The sequence below is a fragment of the Colletotrichum orchidophilum genome (assembly GCF_001831195.1).
Source record: "Colletotrichum orchidophilum strain IMI 309357 chromosome Unknown Scaffold_118.1, whole genome shotgun sequence".
NCBI classification, from domain to species: Eukaryota; Fungi; Ascomycota; class Sordariomycetes; order Glomerellales; family Glomerellaceae; genus Colletotrichum; species Colletotrichum orchidophilum.
In genome coordinates, this window is record NW_019173074.1 from 40,985 (window position 1) to 54,325 (window position 13,341).

Genomic DNA, 13,341 nt, shown 5'->3' on the forward strand with positions numbered 1-13,341 from the left:
GGTCCAGAATTCTCCAGTCAACATCAACTGAACACTCCCTTCTTGGCCTTCTTCGCTTCCCTCTTGGCCTTCTTCATTTCCCTCCTCGCCCTCTTTTCCTCTTTCGACTCCTTCCGATCCCTCGGCGAAGAGCCCTTCAGATTTAGGACCTTCCTTACGGCTCTGTCAGACCTCCTCGCCTCCCTCGCCGCTTTCCTCGCCTTCTTGGCAGCCCTCCGGGCCCTCCTCTCCTCTTTGGTCTCGCCCCTCTCTTTCTTCTCTTTAATCTTCACCACTCTCCTCTTCACCTCCTTATCTTCGCCCTCAGAATTACTCGTCCCCTCCGCCGCCGTATCCTCGCTCTCAGGCGTAGAAGCGCCGCTCGCCTCCTCGTCTTCCTCCTTGACTTTCCTCTCGTGCTCCTGTATCGTCCCCTCCAAAAACCCGCCCCTCACAAAACTCGCATATAGCATCCACTTGCCCCCCGATACCTTTTCAATTTGGTTCAGCCGCCCCTGCGTGACCGTCTGCGTGACCTGCCCCTTCTTGGACGTGTCCAAACCCTGAAGCTGCTCGTCAAAGGCGTTCATCCACCACGTGTCGCTCGTGAAGTGCGCCTTGGTGCCCAGGCCCTTTGTATTGTCCTTGCGATTCAGAAGGAGCGGCTTCGCGAGGCCGATCGAGTCGTCCGTCGCGTGAAGGGAATGGCCCTTTCCGCGCCACCCCTGCGCCGAGAGGAGGGCGTGCGCGTCCATTCTTTCTTTTCCGGCCGTGAGTTTGGTGTGTATATGTGATTTCTTTTTAAATCGTTTCGATGGGAATTTTCGAGTAATTCTTAAATTCGGGACGGTGTGGTGATGGAAATTTGCAGAATAAGATTTGCCGATCGGCTAGAGGGTGTCATGAGCGCATGGGAGACTTATACATGGCTGAAGATTCATTTGATTCTTCTTCGTTGGTGGGTTGTCGATGGAGGGAGGATCGCGACGAGGCGCTCGGTCCAAAAGTGGTTGCTGAACTGGAATTTTTCTGTTCTGCCGTGCTTATCTTATCTTAGCCTACCAACCCAACCCCACCAACATCAATGATCAAACCAAGCGACGACGCCTGAGCATTTTCAATGTTATTGCCTCGATGACAGAAAACGTAGAGCTATTAGGAAGTGGTATCTAATTGTCACTCCAATCAATGGACTCATGATACGGCCTAGGTTTGATGAATCCTAGCAAACTAGCTTGGTGTTCCCCTCAAAAACGGTAAAAACCGGAGATGAATGGCAGAGCAAAAGCACTGTGCTTTCAGTCTGCGTCGCCAACCCAATGGTGTAGTACCCATTCGACTTTGAACGTTTCTTCGTTGTTGAGGTATCTGAACTAAACACTTTTATAGCTCTCCCCTCTATGATTGTACAAGCAAATGCCCCCTTTTTTGGTGTCCCATATGCATCCCGGAAAAAAATTTACGCCTTAACCTTCTTGGCCGCGGGTTCCGCTGCGGCATCATCCAAAGCACGCTTCTCAGGCTCGCCAGCAAGCTCCCTCTCCGCCTTCTCGAACTTGGCCTGCTCCTCAGCCGTCAAGTTGGGCAACAGCGGCTTCTCCTCACCCTCCGTAATGTTCAAGTGGAAAGTACGAATGATGGAGTCGGCATCGTCAATGGCAATCGGCCTGACGTCTGCCAGGGCCTTGATCTTCTGAGTGACAATCTTGACCTGGGCGTCGGTCATGGTGAGACCAAGCTGCTCAACACGGCTCTTGATGGCGTTCCATCCAGTCAATCTTGATGCGAAGTGGACGTATCTGCTCATGCCAAAGTCGGCGGGGTTGATGATCTCTGCACAATGCGTTAGCCACGTCCGTGGTTCCGAAACAGTTCCAATCAACATACCATATGTGCTAGGGTTGTTAAGAATGGCCTTGGCGTGAATACCGGCCTTGTGGGTGAAGGCACAGAAACCGGTGATGTAGTTGTTGAATGGAATGTTGATCTCGACAGCTTCGGCGACAAGATCCTCAAGCTCCTTGAGTTTGTGCAGCTTGTACTTGGATTTGGTGTAGTCGGGAGCGGCGACGATCATGCGGGCCATCAGACCACCGAGGGGGGTGATACCGTTGCGCTCACCGATACCGATGACGGAGGTGTCGACTGGTAGCAAAATGTCAGTAGGTGGAGCACAAAGCTATCGGGCATTGGACTCACTGTGGGTAGCACCGGCCTCGAGCGCGCAGTAGGCATTAGCGATGGCGCATCCAGTATCGTTGTGGAACTATTCGAGTATTAGCATTCAATTTGCGCTGTCGCCTGAGCCAAGCGGCTTACGTGAGTCTCAATATCGCAGCTGACGACACCTCTCAGGGTGCGGACAAGGTCGTACACTTGTCTGGGGCTGGCGCAGCCGACGGTGTCGGCAATGCCGACTCTGTGAACACCAACCTTGTCGACGGCGCTGTAGACGGAGAGCAGATCGACGAGGTCGGAACGGAAAGAGTCCTCAGATGAGAAGCGAATCTCGAGGCCCTTGGACTTGACGAACTGGATAACCTCAATGGCAGTGTTGATGATGTAGGTCATGTCCTTGCCGTGAGAGTGCTCGCGGAGGTACGAAGAAGTGCCAATGACGACATCGACACCGTCAACACCGGTCTCGACAGCGAGGCGGGCGTCGTCCATCTGTTCAATGTTAGTCTTTGCTTTGTTGAGGCATGCCGAGGCAGGGGCTCTTACGTGGCAGCGGACATGAGTCAGGATCTTGGACTTGAGGCCGAGCTTGCAAATTGCTTCGCAGTCCTTGCGTGACTGCTCAGAGGCAGCGGGCGAAGTAAGCTCAATGTAGTCGACACCAAAGTCGTCGAGGGCCTTGGCAATCTTGATCTTGGTCTCCGTGTCGAAGAAGGCGTTGGCGAACTGCTCACCCTCCCTCAGAGTGGACTCGACTGTACGTCACAGGTCAGTGGGTGACCCGAAAGAAGACCATTCTGGCATAACACACTAATCTTGTATCTGTCAACGTTGCTGAGGAAATCGCCAACCGGCTGGTACGGGTTGCTGTGCTTCTGCTTGGTCTATATCGTCGGGGTCAGAACAATTCGTCATCGTTGCCGCGGGAGCGGTTTTCGGAGGCGATTGATGGCTCTTACAGGAATCGCAGTGAAGCCGGGGTGGTCTAAAGGAAATAGAGTCAGTCGTCTATCGACAGCAGCGTCCTGCGCAAGAAGCTGCGACACATACCAGCCTTGATGCCGTTGGCTGTGCCATTGGAGCCGTTCGCATGGCCATTAGAGCCATTGGAGTGGCCATTGGAGGCCGGGACGTCAGGAGTAGGGCACATCTTGTATGTTCATGCACAGTATGTCGCGTAATGGATTGAATTGTTCGAAGGGAAGTATACCAATGCCCCAGATGGTGGTGGGATTTATAGACAGATTTTGAGCAAGTTGAGTCACAGTTTAAAAAAGATTGGGAAGACGGACGGAAGGCCAAAAGTATATATGTAAGGAAAAACCGAAAGTTCAGAAAAAAAAAAAAAAAATAGCAGACCGGGCAAGGCGAGGCGGTACGCAACAAGGTGTGGATTGGGCGGGATGGCCAGTGATGACCGAGGACGGCGTTCGCTGCTCCCATGATCAGCCAGTCATTGAGCGGAAAAAAAGAATTTTCCCCATTCTTTGGCCCCGCTTGAGGCACATCCCCGAACGCGCTGCAGCACTGTGCCATTGACTCTTAATCAACAATTTTTCAAGGGCCTATCGTTACGTCTGTCCCGTCTGTACCCCGCTAGATGCCACCTGAAGTGGGTTGTATTTGACCCCTCTCATTGGAGGGATGCCTCTCCACACGTAGCGTAGGCCAATCAGCCCCCCGTTATCGGAAGATCGATCTCCCATTTGGAACCTGCACTAGTCCTCATGCGGTAATTCCACATGCTGCAGCTTGCCCGGGTCATGGTCCGTGTCCACTTCTGTGTCATCCTCAGTGCTGCCACCTGCTGATGGTCCTGCAGCAATGATGGCTCTGCGTGGGAGACACCGCCTTTCGTCCTCCTCCCCGAGATGATGTCTCTGCAGCCATTGTTGGCTGATTTGTGAGCGGCGAGAGGGGCCTGGGCTACCCGTTGACAAGGTTCCTGGAGCTGCAAGGTCAGCTACCTGGCGGAGCGCCGACCTCCTGCAGCAACGCGAAGGACAAAATGCGCTGCAGAGCGTTGTAATGATGCCATCCGATGCCATGACCTGACCAAACTGTCCGTCCTTGCAGATCAATTGGCAGAGTTGGACAGAGTTGGCCCGGCCGTGCGGCTACACGAGCAGTCGGAAGCGGAAGCTTCTGAGCCAGGCTTGCCTTGTGCCAACCAGCTACCACGCATTAAACATCAAGCCATCTGCCGCCAGCCCGGGCAGGATTAGTGATGCAAATTGCCGTGCTTAATTCGAAACCTAGCCGGGTATCTCGACAAATATGCTGATGCGAGAAATTTTTGTCATGCTTGCTCAGACACTGGAAAAATAATGCGAAGCCACAAGCCAGGTGGATATATATATATACACCTACTCGGGGCGTCGAACCCCAGCCAACACAGAGTTCCGTCGCCAGACCGTTGGGTTCGTTTTGTCGGATCCTCCGACTGCCCCCCCGTCCGCATTACCGATATCCTCTTACCTACAATGGTAGGCATCATCTGGCTGCCGGTTGCTGGGTGCTGGGGTAGACGCTGCTCCAGTTTTCCCACCTGGGTCCACACTTCAATAACGGATCCCCAGACGACGTCATGCAAGTATGACTCCTTGCGGTATCTTTAGTGTATCCGTATGTACCTATCAAACTATCTCTCATTTCGTCTCCGCAGGTTCCCAGCTAAATAATATCAGAGACAGATAGTATCGCATTCCTGCGGGAGAAGGATCACGACGGAGTTGCATAAACCAGGAATTCTGTGAGAAGCCTTTAGGCTACCTTGACAGCGAACAAATCTGTCATTCATTTATGTACTTCTCAAGGGTATGAGACATTTGAAAAGCTCATACATCAAGGCGAGCCCGGTGTTTACAAGTTCATTCTCCCTAGAGATAGGTATTTATTCTATAGTGTAGGTTTCATGGTGACAACCTGTGGGTACAACGCCACTCCAAGCCCAGAACCGAGAAAGAGTACCCAGATGGACGCGAGGCACGAAGACCGCAAGAGTCCATCGGAGAAAGCGAAATCCGTGACAACCAGTGAAAACCCGTTCCAACAACGAGTGCACAGACAATCCTTACAGATCATGTCACCGCCTGAGGCATGACGAAGATGAAATCATAAAGCCTCTTGCTCAAACGGACCAAATGTACTCACCATCCAGGTCACCTTTCCTGGCTGGTCCCACCAGCTTGGGTTGACCAGCGTCTTTCTCGCGCTGCTCAATGGTCTTCATCTCCACCTCCACGCAGGCGCCCATCAGTTTGTAGTCCTCTTCAACCAACGCCACAAGGTTTCGCATATAATGCTGGCCCTGGAACCCTCCCAGTTGCCGAACCTCCTGTTTGACCTTTTCCATTCGGTTGCCCATGGCCGCGTTTTGAGCTTTCTGAAGCGACGTTATAGCGTCCTCCTGTCTGGCATCACTCTCGGTGCGCTGCTGCGAAGGATATGGGGACTGTCGGTACTGAAGGTATTCCCGAGTCTGCTTGCGTTGATCGTCTTGGAAGTTAGATCTCTTACCCATCTGTTCAAGCTGGAGTTGCTGTCGCAGCTGCTCGCCCGGCAAGTCGGTGTGGACCAGGCCAAGTCGCTGGGGCAGATGATCGTAGAATCGACTAGCAGCTTGCGAATCAAGGACACGTTGGGTTGCATGAGGAACCTGGTGATGGCTCGCCTCTTGCTGACAGTTTTGGGAGTGCGTGTTGCGTGCGAACCCCATCTGTTCCGCATCTCTGAAGTGTCGCTGATCAATCTGCTGTCTCAAGCGTGCGTCTGCAGCTAGAAGGTCTCTAGTCGGCGGTGGCCCCATAGTTATCTGATTGGCACGGTGATCCATAGACTGAAAAGCTGTGGGAGACTGGTACTGAGCTGAGTCACTGGGCAGGGGTGTATGATCTGTACCCTCAGATAACAGATTCTGTAGGCGGGGATATAGACGAGATTCAACTCGAGGCGAAGGCGCTCGGGGGTCATGGTCTCGATGATTCAAAGTGGTCGCCGCAGGCGGCTGAGGTGTAGGTAGATGCAGCGACATCTGGTCGTCTTCAGGCCAAGACGGGATGGGCGGGTAAAAGGTGACCAGTCCATCGTCGGTAGTGTACTCTCGGAATCCGAGTGCGTTCGCCACAGAGACCGTTGTCGCGCTTCTGAGTTTGGCTTGATCCCAGACATCTTGTAGGGTCACTGGAGGGGCCCTTAGATTCGGAGTGGGAATACCATCATTGGCCTGATAGCTCCTCCAGCGGACTTGATCGATAGCCTGAAAGCCCGCCTGGTTTCCATAGATGTTGTTGGCGCCTAAAAGGCCGCCAGCCGGAACAGCTTGAATAGTGGTATCGGAAAACTCCTAGTTCCGGGGCACGTTGGCAAGCAATGTCATCGTCTCCACCTCAAAATCGGCACCACTTGGCAGCTTCTGTCCCTTAGGCAGAGCAGCCGCGACGGAGACCTCGATTTCATTGACGGTTCCAGCCTGGAGCTGGACGTCAAAGACTCTAGCGTTGACGGGAAGCACCTGTCCTTGAATGGGATGGAACTGATGTACAACCTGCCGGTTGACCGACACATAAAGTCGCCACTGACGCTCATCCTTTTCGAGAAACGTCGGCATCGTCGCAATAATTTGAATTCTCAACTGGCCGGCAGGGAGATGGACGGTCATAGACTGCTTGCACTCTCTCTCGAGGGGCAGCAAAGTGATCTCGAAGCGACCTCCAGCATTAATCATCGGATGGGTCTGGACAGTCAGATTGCTGATCAGTGCATCTGCAACACCTGCAAGCTTGATTAGCGATACCGTCATTTTCATGTTTTCGCGCCATACGTACTCTTGCCAGGGGCACGGAACTGCTGGTCCCACAAAGGCTTCGGAGGCGGCTGTGGAGTAGCATTCGCCTGCGGCTGAGGCTGCACAACTCCAATAGGCTGGAAGGTCGCGCTAGACAGGTTCGTCGTCTGCGACGCAGGCGGCTGAAAAGCAGAAGGGGTGCTTGGTTGACCGGGGGTCACTACAGGAGAAGGCCTTGTTGCGTCCTCGCGCTTGATGTTGTTCGCGACAGACGGGCTTGGGGACGCGGCCGACGTGCTGCGGAGTCTGTCCATCGCAGCTGAAACGGCTGGCAGTCCAACCTGGCGAGCGGTGCCGTTGGCAAGCGGCGCTTGATCATTGATGAGGACTCCCGCTGATTGAGAAATTGCGGGCGCGGGCGAGTCCGCGGACTCACTCTTGCCTCCAACATGGATGGTGATCTTCTTAGACGCCGTTGGCTGCTCGATAGCAGGCTGCTGGACCTTGAGCTTGATCTTGGGCTGCGAAGGCTCTGGCACAGCTGCCTTGGCCTGTTTCAATTCATCGGCGAAGAAGTCCTATCTTCATGTTAAAAGTCGAACTAGTTATCGCTGTGCAAAGAGCATACCTGAAGCTCCTGGGCAAGCTCGTAAATCTCACTTCCTTCTTCATTGTAGAAGAAGGCGTTCTTCCAGAGTAAGCTAGCTGTCTCTTCGAATGCCGCCCAGCTCTTCAAGTCGCTAGAGCCAGTGGCCTCGTTGCGACCTCTGACACCCTTGGTGATCTTTTGGAGCTTGCGGAGCGACATGGGCTCCTTGACGATCCTGTAGTAGTCTTTCAAAACCCGCGGGGGAAGGTTGACGAAGGGTTCGAAGTACGCTTCGGCCTCGCTAGTAGGTGCATTAGCATGACTAATAATCACGAAGAGACAGTCACTTACCCGTCTTCTTTCTGGCGAATCATCTCCTCCACGATCTTCTCTTGGGCCGTCTGGAAGTTGAGGCCCTTGTACGGAACGCCTTCGTACTCGTAGTCAGGGCGACTAGGCGTGACCATCCGTGCCTTTGATTTACGAGGAGTCGCGCCCTTGGACGGTCTACCGGGTCCTCTGCGACGAATGAGAATAGTCGGCTTCGAGTTCTGGCTTCCCTCGTCATCGTCCTCCTCGCCTTCTGCGTCGTCATCTTCCTCTTCATCATCCTCGTCAGCTTCGGCTTCCTCTTCCTCCTCGTCCTCGTCTCCATCAGCGTCACCCTGTTCCTCGGTAGACTTTGCGATAACCTGTGACTTGCGACGGCCAGGGTTTGATGGAGCGTCTTCCTCGTCATCTTCCTCGGCTTCATCGACGCGGTTGGCAGGTAGAGGGGTTGGAACCGCGGCATAGCCGCCTCTGGCATACGCGGGATTGGTCTTGGTCATGAAATTACTCAGAGCTTTGCGAACTCTCTCCGCATCATCGAACTGCTGAGTGTTGCGAGGGTAGAATTCCTTTGCGTTGGACACCATGCGTTTGAAGTAGCTTTCCAGCTCTGTAAGCGTGGAGAAGTCGCCATTGGTGAGCTTCCTTTCGATGATCGAGAGCGAAATCGGCATCCTCGTCTTCTTGTAATAGTCGGGGTTATTCTCTCTCGGGGGCAGCTTTTCAAAATAGCCCGCGACCTTGCGACCACTAAGAGAATTGGATGGTTAGAATACGCGAGTGCGTTTGATATGTATGAGAGATCTCTGCAATCGATGCCCAAGGCACTGAGAACCGATATGGAAACCGACTCTAGCTGTGCCTTGGTCGAGAGAAGGGTACGCATGGGTAGAGCTCACTTCTTATCTGCAGTCCGGCGTATCTGTTCAAGGAAGAAGTGGCCGTGTTCGGTAGTCGACTCGACCGTCTCTTGCTTGCTGAGATCGTATTTCTGCAACAAGAAAAATGATCAGTTTGATCCTTTAAGACCGGCGTCTAGCAGTAGATATCTGGTCGGGAACAGTGGGGAGAAGGGACGAAACGGGTATGATGGGAGGTAAATGCAGTCCGAACGATGGCCTAGTTGGAGACACATTCGGGGATCAATGGGGTGATGGTGGAATTTACTGTGAAGCCCTGTGAAGGGCGACGCAAGCACGAAAAGCTTCCATCGACAGGGTGAGGGGTGCATGGAGGATTATGGGGGACGATGAACACTCACCTCAGTTAGTCTCTGGCGCTTCGCAGCGCGTTCATCGGCTTCATTCGCGCCGTTGACGGCGGACGATCTCCGTTTGTTATCCATCAAAAACGAGTGGACAATGGTCGCGAACGCATGCGCTTTTTACTCAGAAAGTAACAAAGGGCTGCTGACTGGATTGTGTGTGCAATGGCTGGCGGCATGCGACAGCCTTTGAATGGAACAGCTGGTGGTGATGCTGCAAGTGCGACAGGTTTGCCGAAGCGCGTCGGTTTGTAGATGGAGACGGGTAAGAAAGGTAGGCTTGGGGCAAGGTTGTTGGCAGACAGGGCTGCAGACGGAGGTTCCTAGCGCAGACAAAAGCTCAGGTAGGCGGGTCCCCGGTGGTGTTGCAGCTCTCCCCAAGTTTTTCTCTCGAGCCAGGATGGGGTCAGCGAGATATCTGAGATGCCCAAAAAGCCTTGATAATCGAGGAGGAATATTGTTGGCGCGAAAAGCTGTCGCGCGATGGTGGTTCAGTCCTGGGGATGCTGGGGGGGGCTGTTCCGCAATTGAGAAGGAAGGGTTGAGGAGACGCGCTAGGATTTTCGGGACGGTGGCACTGGGTTGGCCTTACCAGTGACCACTCAAATTCGGAAGTTTGACTGAATGGCAGGAACATCCAGAAGCAGAAGGGACGAGGTTCCTTCCAAGCTACCTGGCGACTTCAAATTCAAGGTGCCTCAGGTATAGGTGCTGCCTTTTTCTTAAGGCGATATTTCTCACAGTTTGCCAGCAAAGCTCGACGGACGGGCTGGTGCCAGGTGGCGATGCTGCTAGGGTGGATGGCAGTATTAGAGTGGGCCGGCACCGTTGAGAACTGAAAAAAGGGCAGCAAAAAAGTTTCACCGCCCTTGGCGTGGACTCAGTCTCAATGAGGAGGGTCATTGGAGGGGGCCTCTCTAAAATGCAGTGCAGCACTCAGCTGAAGCTGGACTAAGGTACACAGCATCCCGAGTAGTTTAGGTGCCTTACCTTAGGTAATGCACGTTAAGTTACAGCACCTGAGTAGGTACCTACGGATACTCCGTCCAGACCAGGCCAGACCGAGCCAGGGGCGGAAGTTGCCGGCAAAAACGCCGCGGACCCTTGGGGCCAGCAGATGATGGCAGCGCTGGGGTTCGAAGTAGTGAGATCCAATTCGACTTTTGTTTACTGCTCCGTATCTTTCCCACTCTTTGAATAATAACCCCTCGATGTTGCGCGCGCCAGTCTTCCTCGAACACTATATTTCTGGCATCCAGCTCCCTCGCGACTTCCCATATCCTCCTCCGAGTCAGTGGTGCAGCTGAACTGTTGTTTCAGTGCCAATTCCTGCCTACCCCGCCTGCATCGTTGTTTACCTTTTTTTCTTCCCTTGTCTCTTCGCCTCCGACCTGGGTGTGTGTGGTCGCCTGACCTGCCGGAAGAACTGGACCTTTCGCGCCCTCAGACTCCTCTCTCGCGCCCCAGAGTATATTGCCAGTTTCCAGCAGCTTCGTTCGTCACTTGGCTCCTTCGTCCCTCTCAAACGAGCCACCCCGCCGGTCGCGTTCGCGGTTAGATACCGAGAATCGACGCCACCCTCGATCCCACAGACGCACACCCCATCACAAGAAAGACAAACCGCATCCGCTATGGATATCGACATGAGCCGCCGCAACAAGGTGCCGCGGGCTTTGTCTGATTCGGAGAGGGCCCGTTTGGACGAGTTCATCGACTCTATCCACTACTCTGCGCGGTAGGTTAACTTGTTGTTTCTCGCGCTCCCGTAATGCCATTCCACTCAGTGAACTAATCTGTTTGCCATTTTTAGATACTCTGATAGCGAGTACGAATACCGCCATGTGCAGCTGCCCAAAGCCATGCTCAAGGCCATCCCCAAAGATTACCATGATTCTTCCCACGGAACATTGAAGCTGCTCTGGGAAGAGGAATGGCGAGCACTCGGCATCACTCAGGTATACCCCGCGGCCTCTGCGGCTACTCTACGACGCGCAGCAGAACACTGACATTAGAACACAGAGCTTGGGTTGGGAACACTACGAGGTCCACGAGCCAGAGCCGCACATTCTACTCTTCAAGTCGGTATACCCCTCCATTGAGTCTGTCGTGATGTATTACTCACATTGGTGAAAATAGGCGCCCGCTCAACTACCAGCCTCCTCAGTGATCCGCATAGCGAGAAACGTCTCATTACCCTGCAAACGCAATGCAAATTCCCGCTCCCCGCCCAGCAGGCTGCTGCCTGGGCGATGCTCTCAACGACACGAATGACGGCCAATGATGATGGAACATTTCTCTTTAGAAATTCAGGAGAAGAGGTTGAGAGATGATGATACCTCGTCTTTTGCAGACCACGACACATGGTATAAAGACGGCGCATACCACTATGGTTATTGCATTTTCTTTTGGGTGGTTTGAGTCATCGGGGATCTGTTGGTGTTGGCTGCTTGCTGCATATCTTGGAAGTTGAGAAGCGGTCTGGTCTGTTGAGGTTTATTGTACAGCATCACGGCAATGGTCTATACCACACTGCCGCTGCCGCTGAGCCTCGCCAATTGATGCGGCCAAGGTCATCATCGACGGGCGAATGCTACGTCTGGAAAAGAAGGGACGGCGCGTCAGTTGTGAAGATGGCCACCGTTGGCTAGTACCTGCATAGCTGGACCGACGACAGTAATGAACAGAGCTGAGGAACCAGGGGATAGATACTTGAAGCTAATGCTGTGTTACAAGATGCAAAGATTCCCAGAATGGCAAGGGGTTTGTAGATGCCAATTTCACAGACATGCATACAATGTGAGAGCTTTGAATAATTGAATCTGAAATACAGTATGATGATGTCGAGGCACGGGCATGTGCCCGCGTCAATAAGCCACCCAGCATGATTATGAAAAGTTGGCACCACTCTAAGACGACAAGTAGACAGCAAATCCGAGTCCTGGAATATGCAGAACTGCTGTAGAGCAGTGTTTTGAGGTTGGGTGAGTCGCTCGTATTGTACGTAGCGGGGTGCTAAACGTCACTTTGTCAACAGTCCGAAGAACGGACATGATTTAGTCTTTTTTTTGCATCTGAAGTACTCGGTCGACACGTGCGAAATTGCAGGGAAAGGGCGGAGGACAGACGTATGACAGAGGCTCCGTGGTCTGCAATCGGCAAGTCGGCGGGATGCACCAAGCCGGAACGAGCTGGATGGCGGCGGCGGCATCCGAGAGACGAGCTGGAACGGCCATAACCTATTTTGGCGCCAGAGTGGTACCAGTTGGCTCCTGCATCTGCTGATTTTCCACCCGGAGAAGGACACCTTTCACCTAGGTTTGCTAGGTACTCGACACCACCCTCGCTTTCTCGTTTTTGCATTTGCCACACCGTGAGACAGCACACCGGCATTGAGAACTGTGGGGAGAAGTTTACGGGAGCCAGAGGGCGATACTCAGGCGTTTGCTGGGATCCTTTGATATTACCTTAGCAGCTGGTCTGGTGGTCGCATTTCAGGATCAGCCAATCCTCGCCAGATTAAGGAACGCGATAATTACCTTGAGGTACTTGGGGGCCCCCTCCACTACATATTAATCAGCTCTGGGGTTCCATTGTTGCTTCCACGTCTGCCTTCCTGCCATATTCGAATATAGTTGAGGACAGATTCGCATGACTCTACCAGCTTCCTTTGACAGGAAGCGTCTAAAAAGGCCCGGCAGTCCCATCCTTCCGGTATATCCCACTCTGCAACAACTCCGCCCTCTCTGCTCTATTTACATCACCTTCCCTTCATTTCAGTTGCCTCGATCGAGCAAAAAGAAAGAGAAAAAAACAGAGAAGAAAGGCTCGAGGCCCCGGCTTGTAACGATTGATAGTAGACACGACAACGCCCTTTCTGCCACTTGCGTCTCCATTGGAAGGCTTAAGACAAGAAACTGGATCGCCCCCATTTTACCTTTCATTTAACCTCCAACGCCCTCGGCCGTTTCTCCGAAACAAACCTCACCGAACTTTACTTGACCCTGCTTGAACGCTGTCGCATTCACACCGCAGCATAGGCAAGCCTCGGGTTCTACGTTGCAGGAGCCCGGACACTCGCAACGTTTCAGCCGAACCTTTGGAAACTTGTCAACTTTACCAATTACCTCCGTCAGATTTGGGCAAGCAATTCTACAAACTGGCAAACACCGGTTCTTGCTTTGCTGCTGCATATTAAACCCTCCGATTGAGCCACCG

The 13,341-nt window shown here is 53.2% G+C and overlaps 4 protein-coding genes across 4 annotated transcripts; 1 reads left to right on the forward strand and 3 right to left on the reverse strand.

Moving 5' to 3' along the window:
- Positions 1-23: 23 nt before the first annotated feature.
- On the reverse strand, positions 24-734 carry CORC01_11181 (uncharacterized protein; the record flags this gene model as incomplete). The annotated part of the gene is made up of 1 exon (XM_022622807.1): positions 24-734. One exon carries the CDS (start codon positions 732-734, stop codon positions 24-26), a length of 711 nt encoding a protein of 236 aa, XP_022470660.1.
- Positions 735-1,438: 704 nt separating this feature from the next.
- Positions 1,439-3,307, reverse strand: CORC01_11182 (homocitrate synthase; the record flags this gene model as incomplete). The annotated part of the gene is made up of 7 exons (XM_022622808.1): positions 1,439-1,812; positions 1,867-2,124; positions 2,179-2,245; positions 2,299-2,912; positions 2,969-3,041; positions 3,117-3,142; positions 3,208-3,307. The coding sequence occupies 7 exons, from the start codon at positions 3,305-3,307 to the stop codon at positions 1,439-1,441; spliced, it is 1,512 nt and encodes a 503-aa protein (XP_022470661.1).
- A 1,980-nt stretch (positions 3,308-5,287) lies between these two features.
- On the reverse strand, positions 5,288-9,207 carry CORC01_11183 (uncharacterized protein; the record flags this gene model as incomplete). The annotated part of the gene is made up of 7 exons (XM_022622809.1): positions 5,288-6,502; positions 6,545-6,930; positions 6,984-7,521; positions 7,572-7,833; positions 7,884-8,612; positions 8,762-8,853; positions 9,124-9,207. The coding sequence occupies 7 exons, from the start codon at positions 9,205-9,207 to the stop codon at positions 5,288-5,290; spliced, it is 3,306 nt and encodes a 1,101-aa protein (XP_022470662.1).
- A 1,550-nt stretch (positions 9,208-10,757) lies between these two features.
- CORC01_11184 (cyclin-dependent kinase regulatory subunit) lies at positions 10,758-11,293 on the forward strand (the record flags this gene model as incomplete). Its single annotated transcript, XM_022622810.1, has 4 exons — positions 10,758-10,861; positions 10,937-11,081; positions 11,146-11,204; positions 11,263-11,293. The coding sequence occupies 4 exons, from the start codon at positions 10,758-10,760 to the stop codon at positions 11,291-11,293; spliced, it is 339 nt and encodes a 112-aa protein (XP_022470663.1).
- Between the last annotated feature and the right edge of the window lie 2,048 nt (positions 11,294-13,341).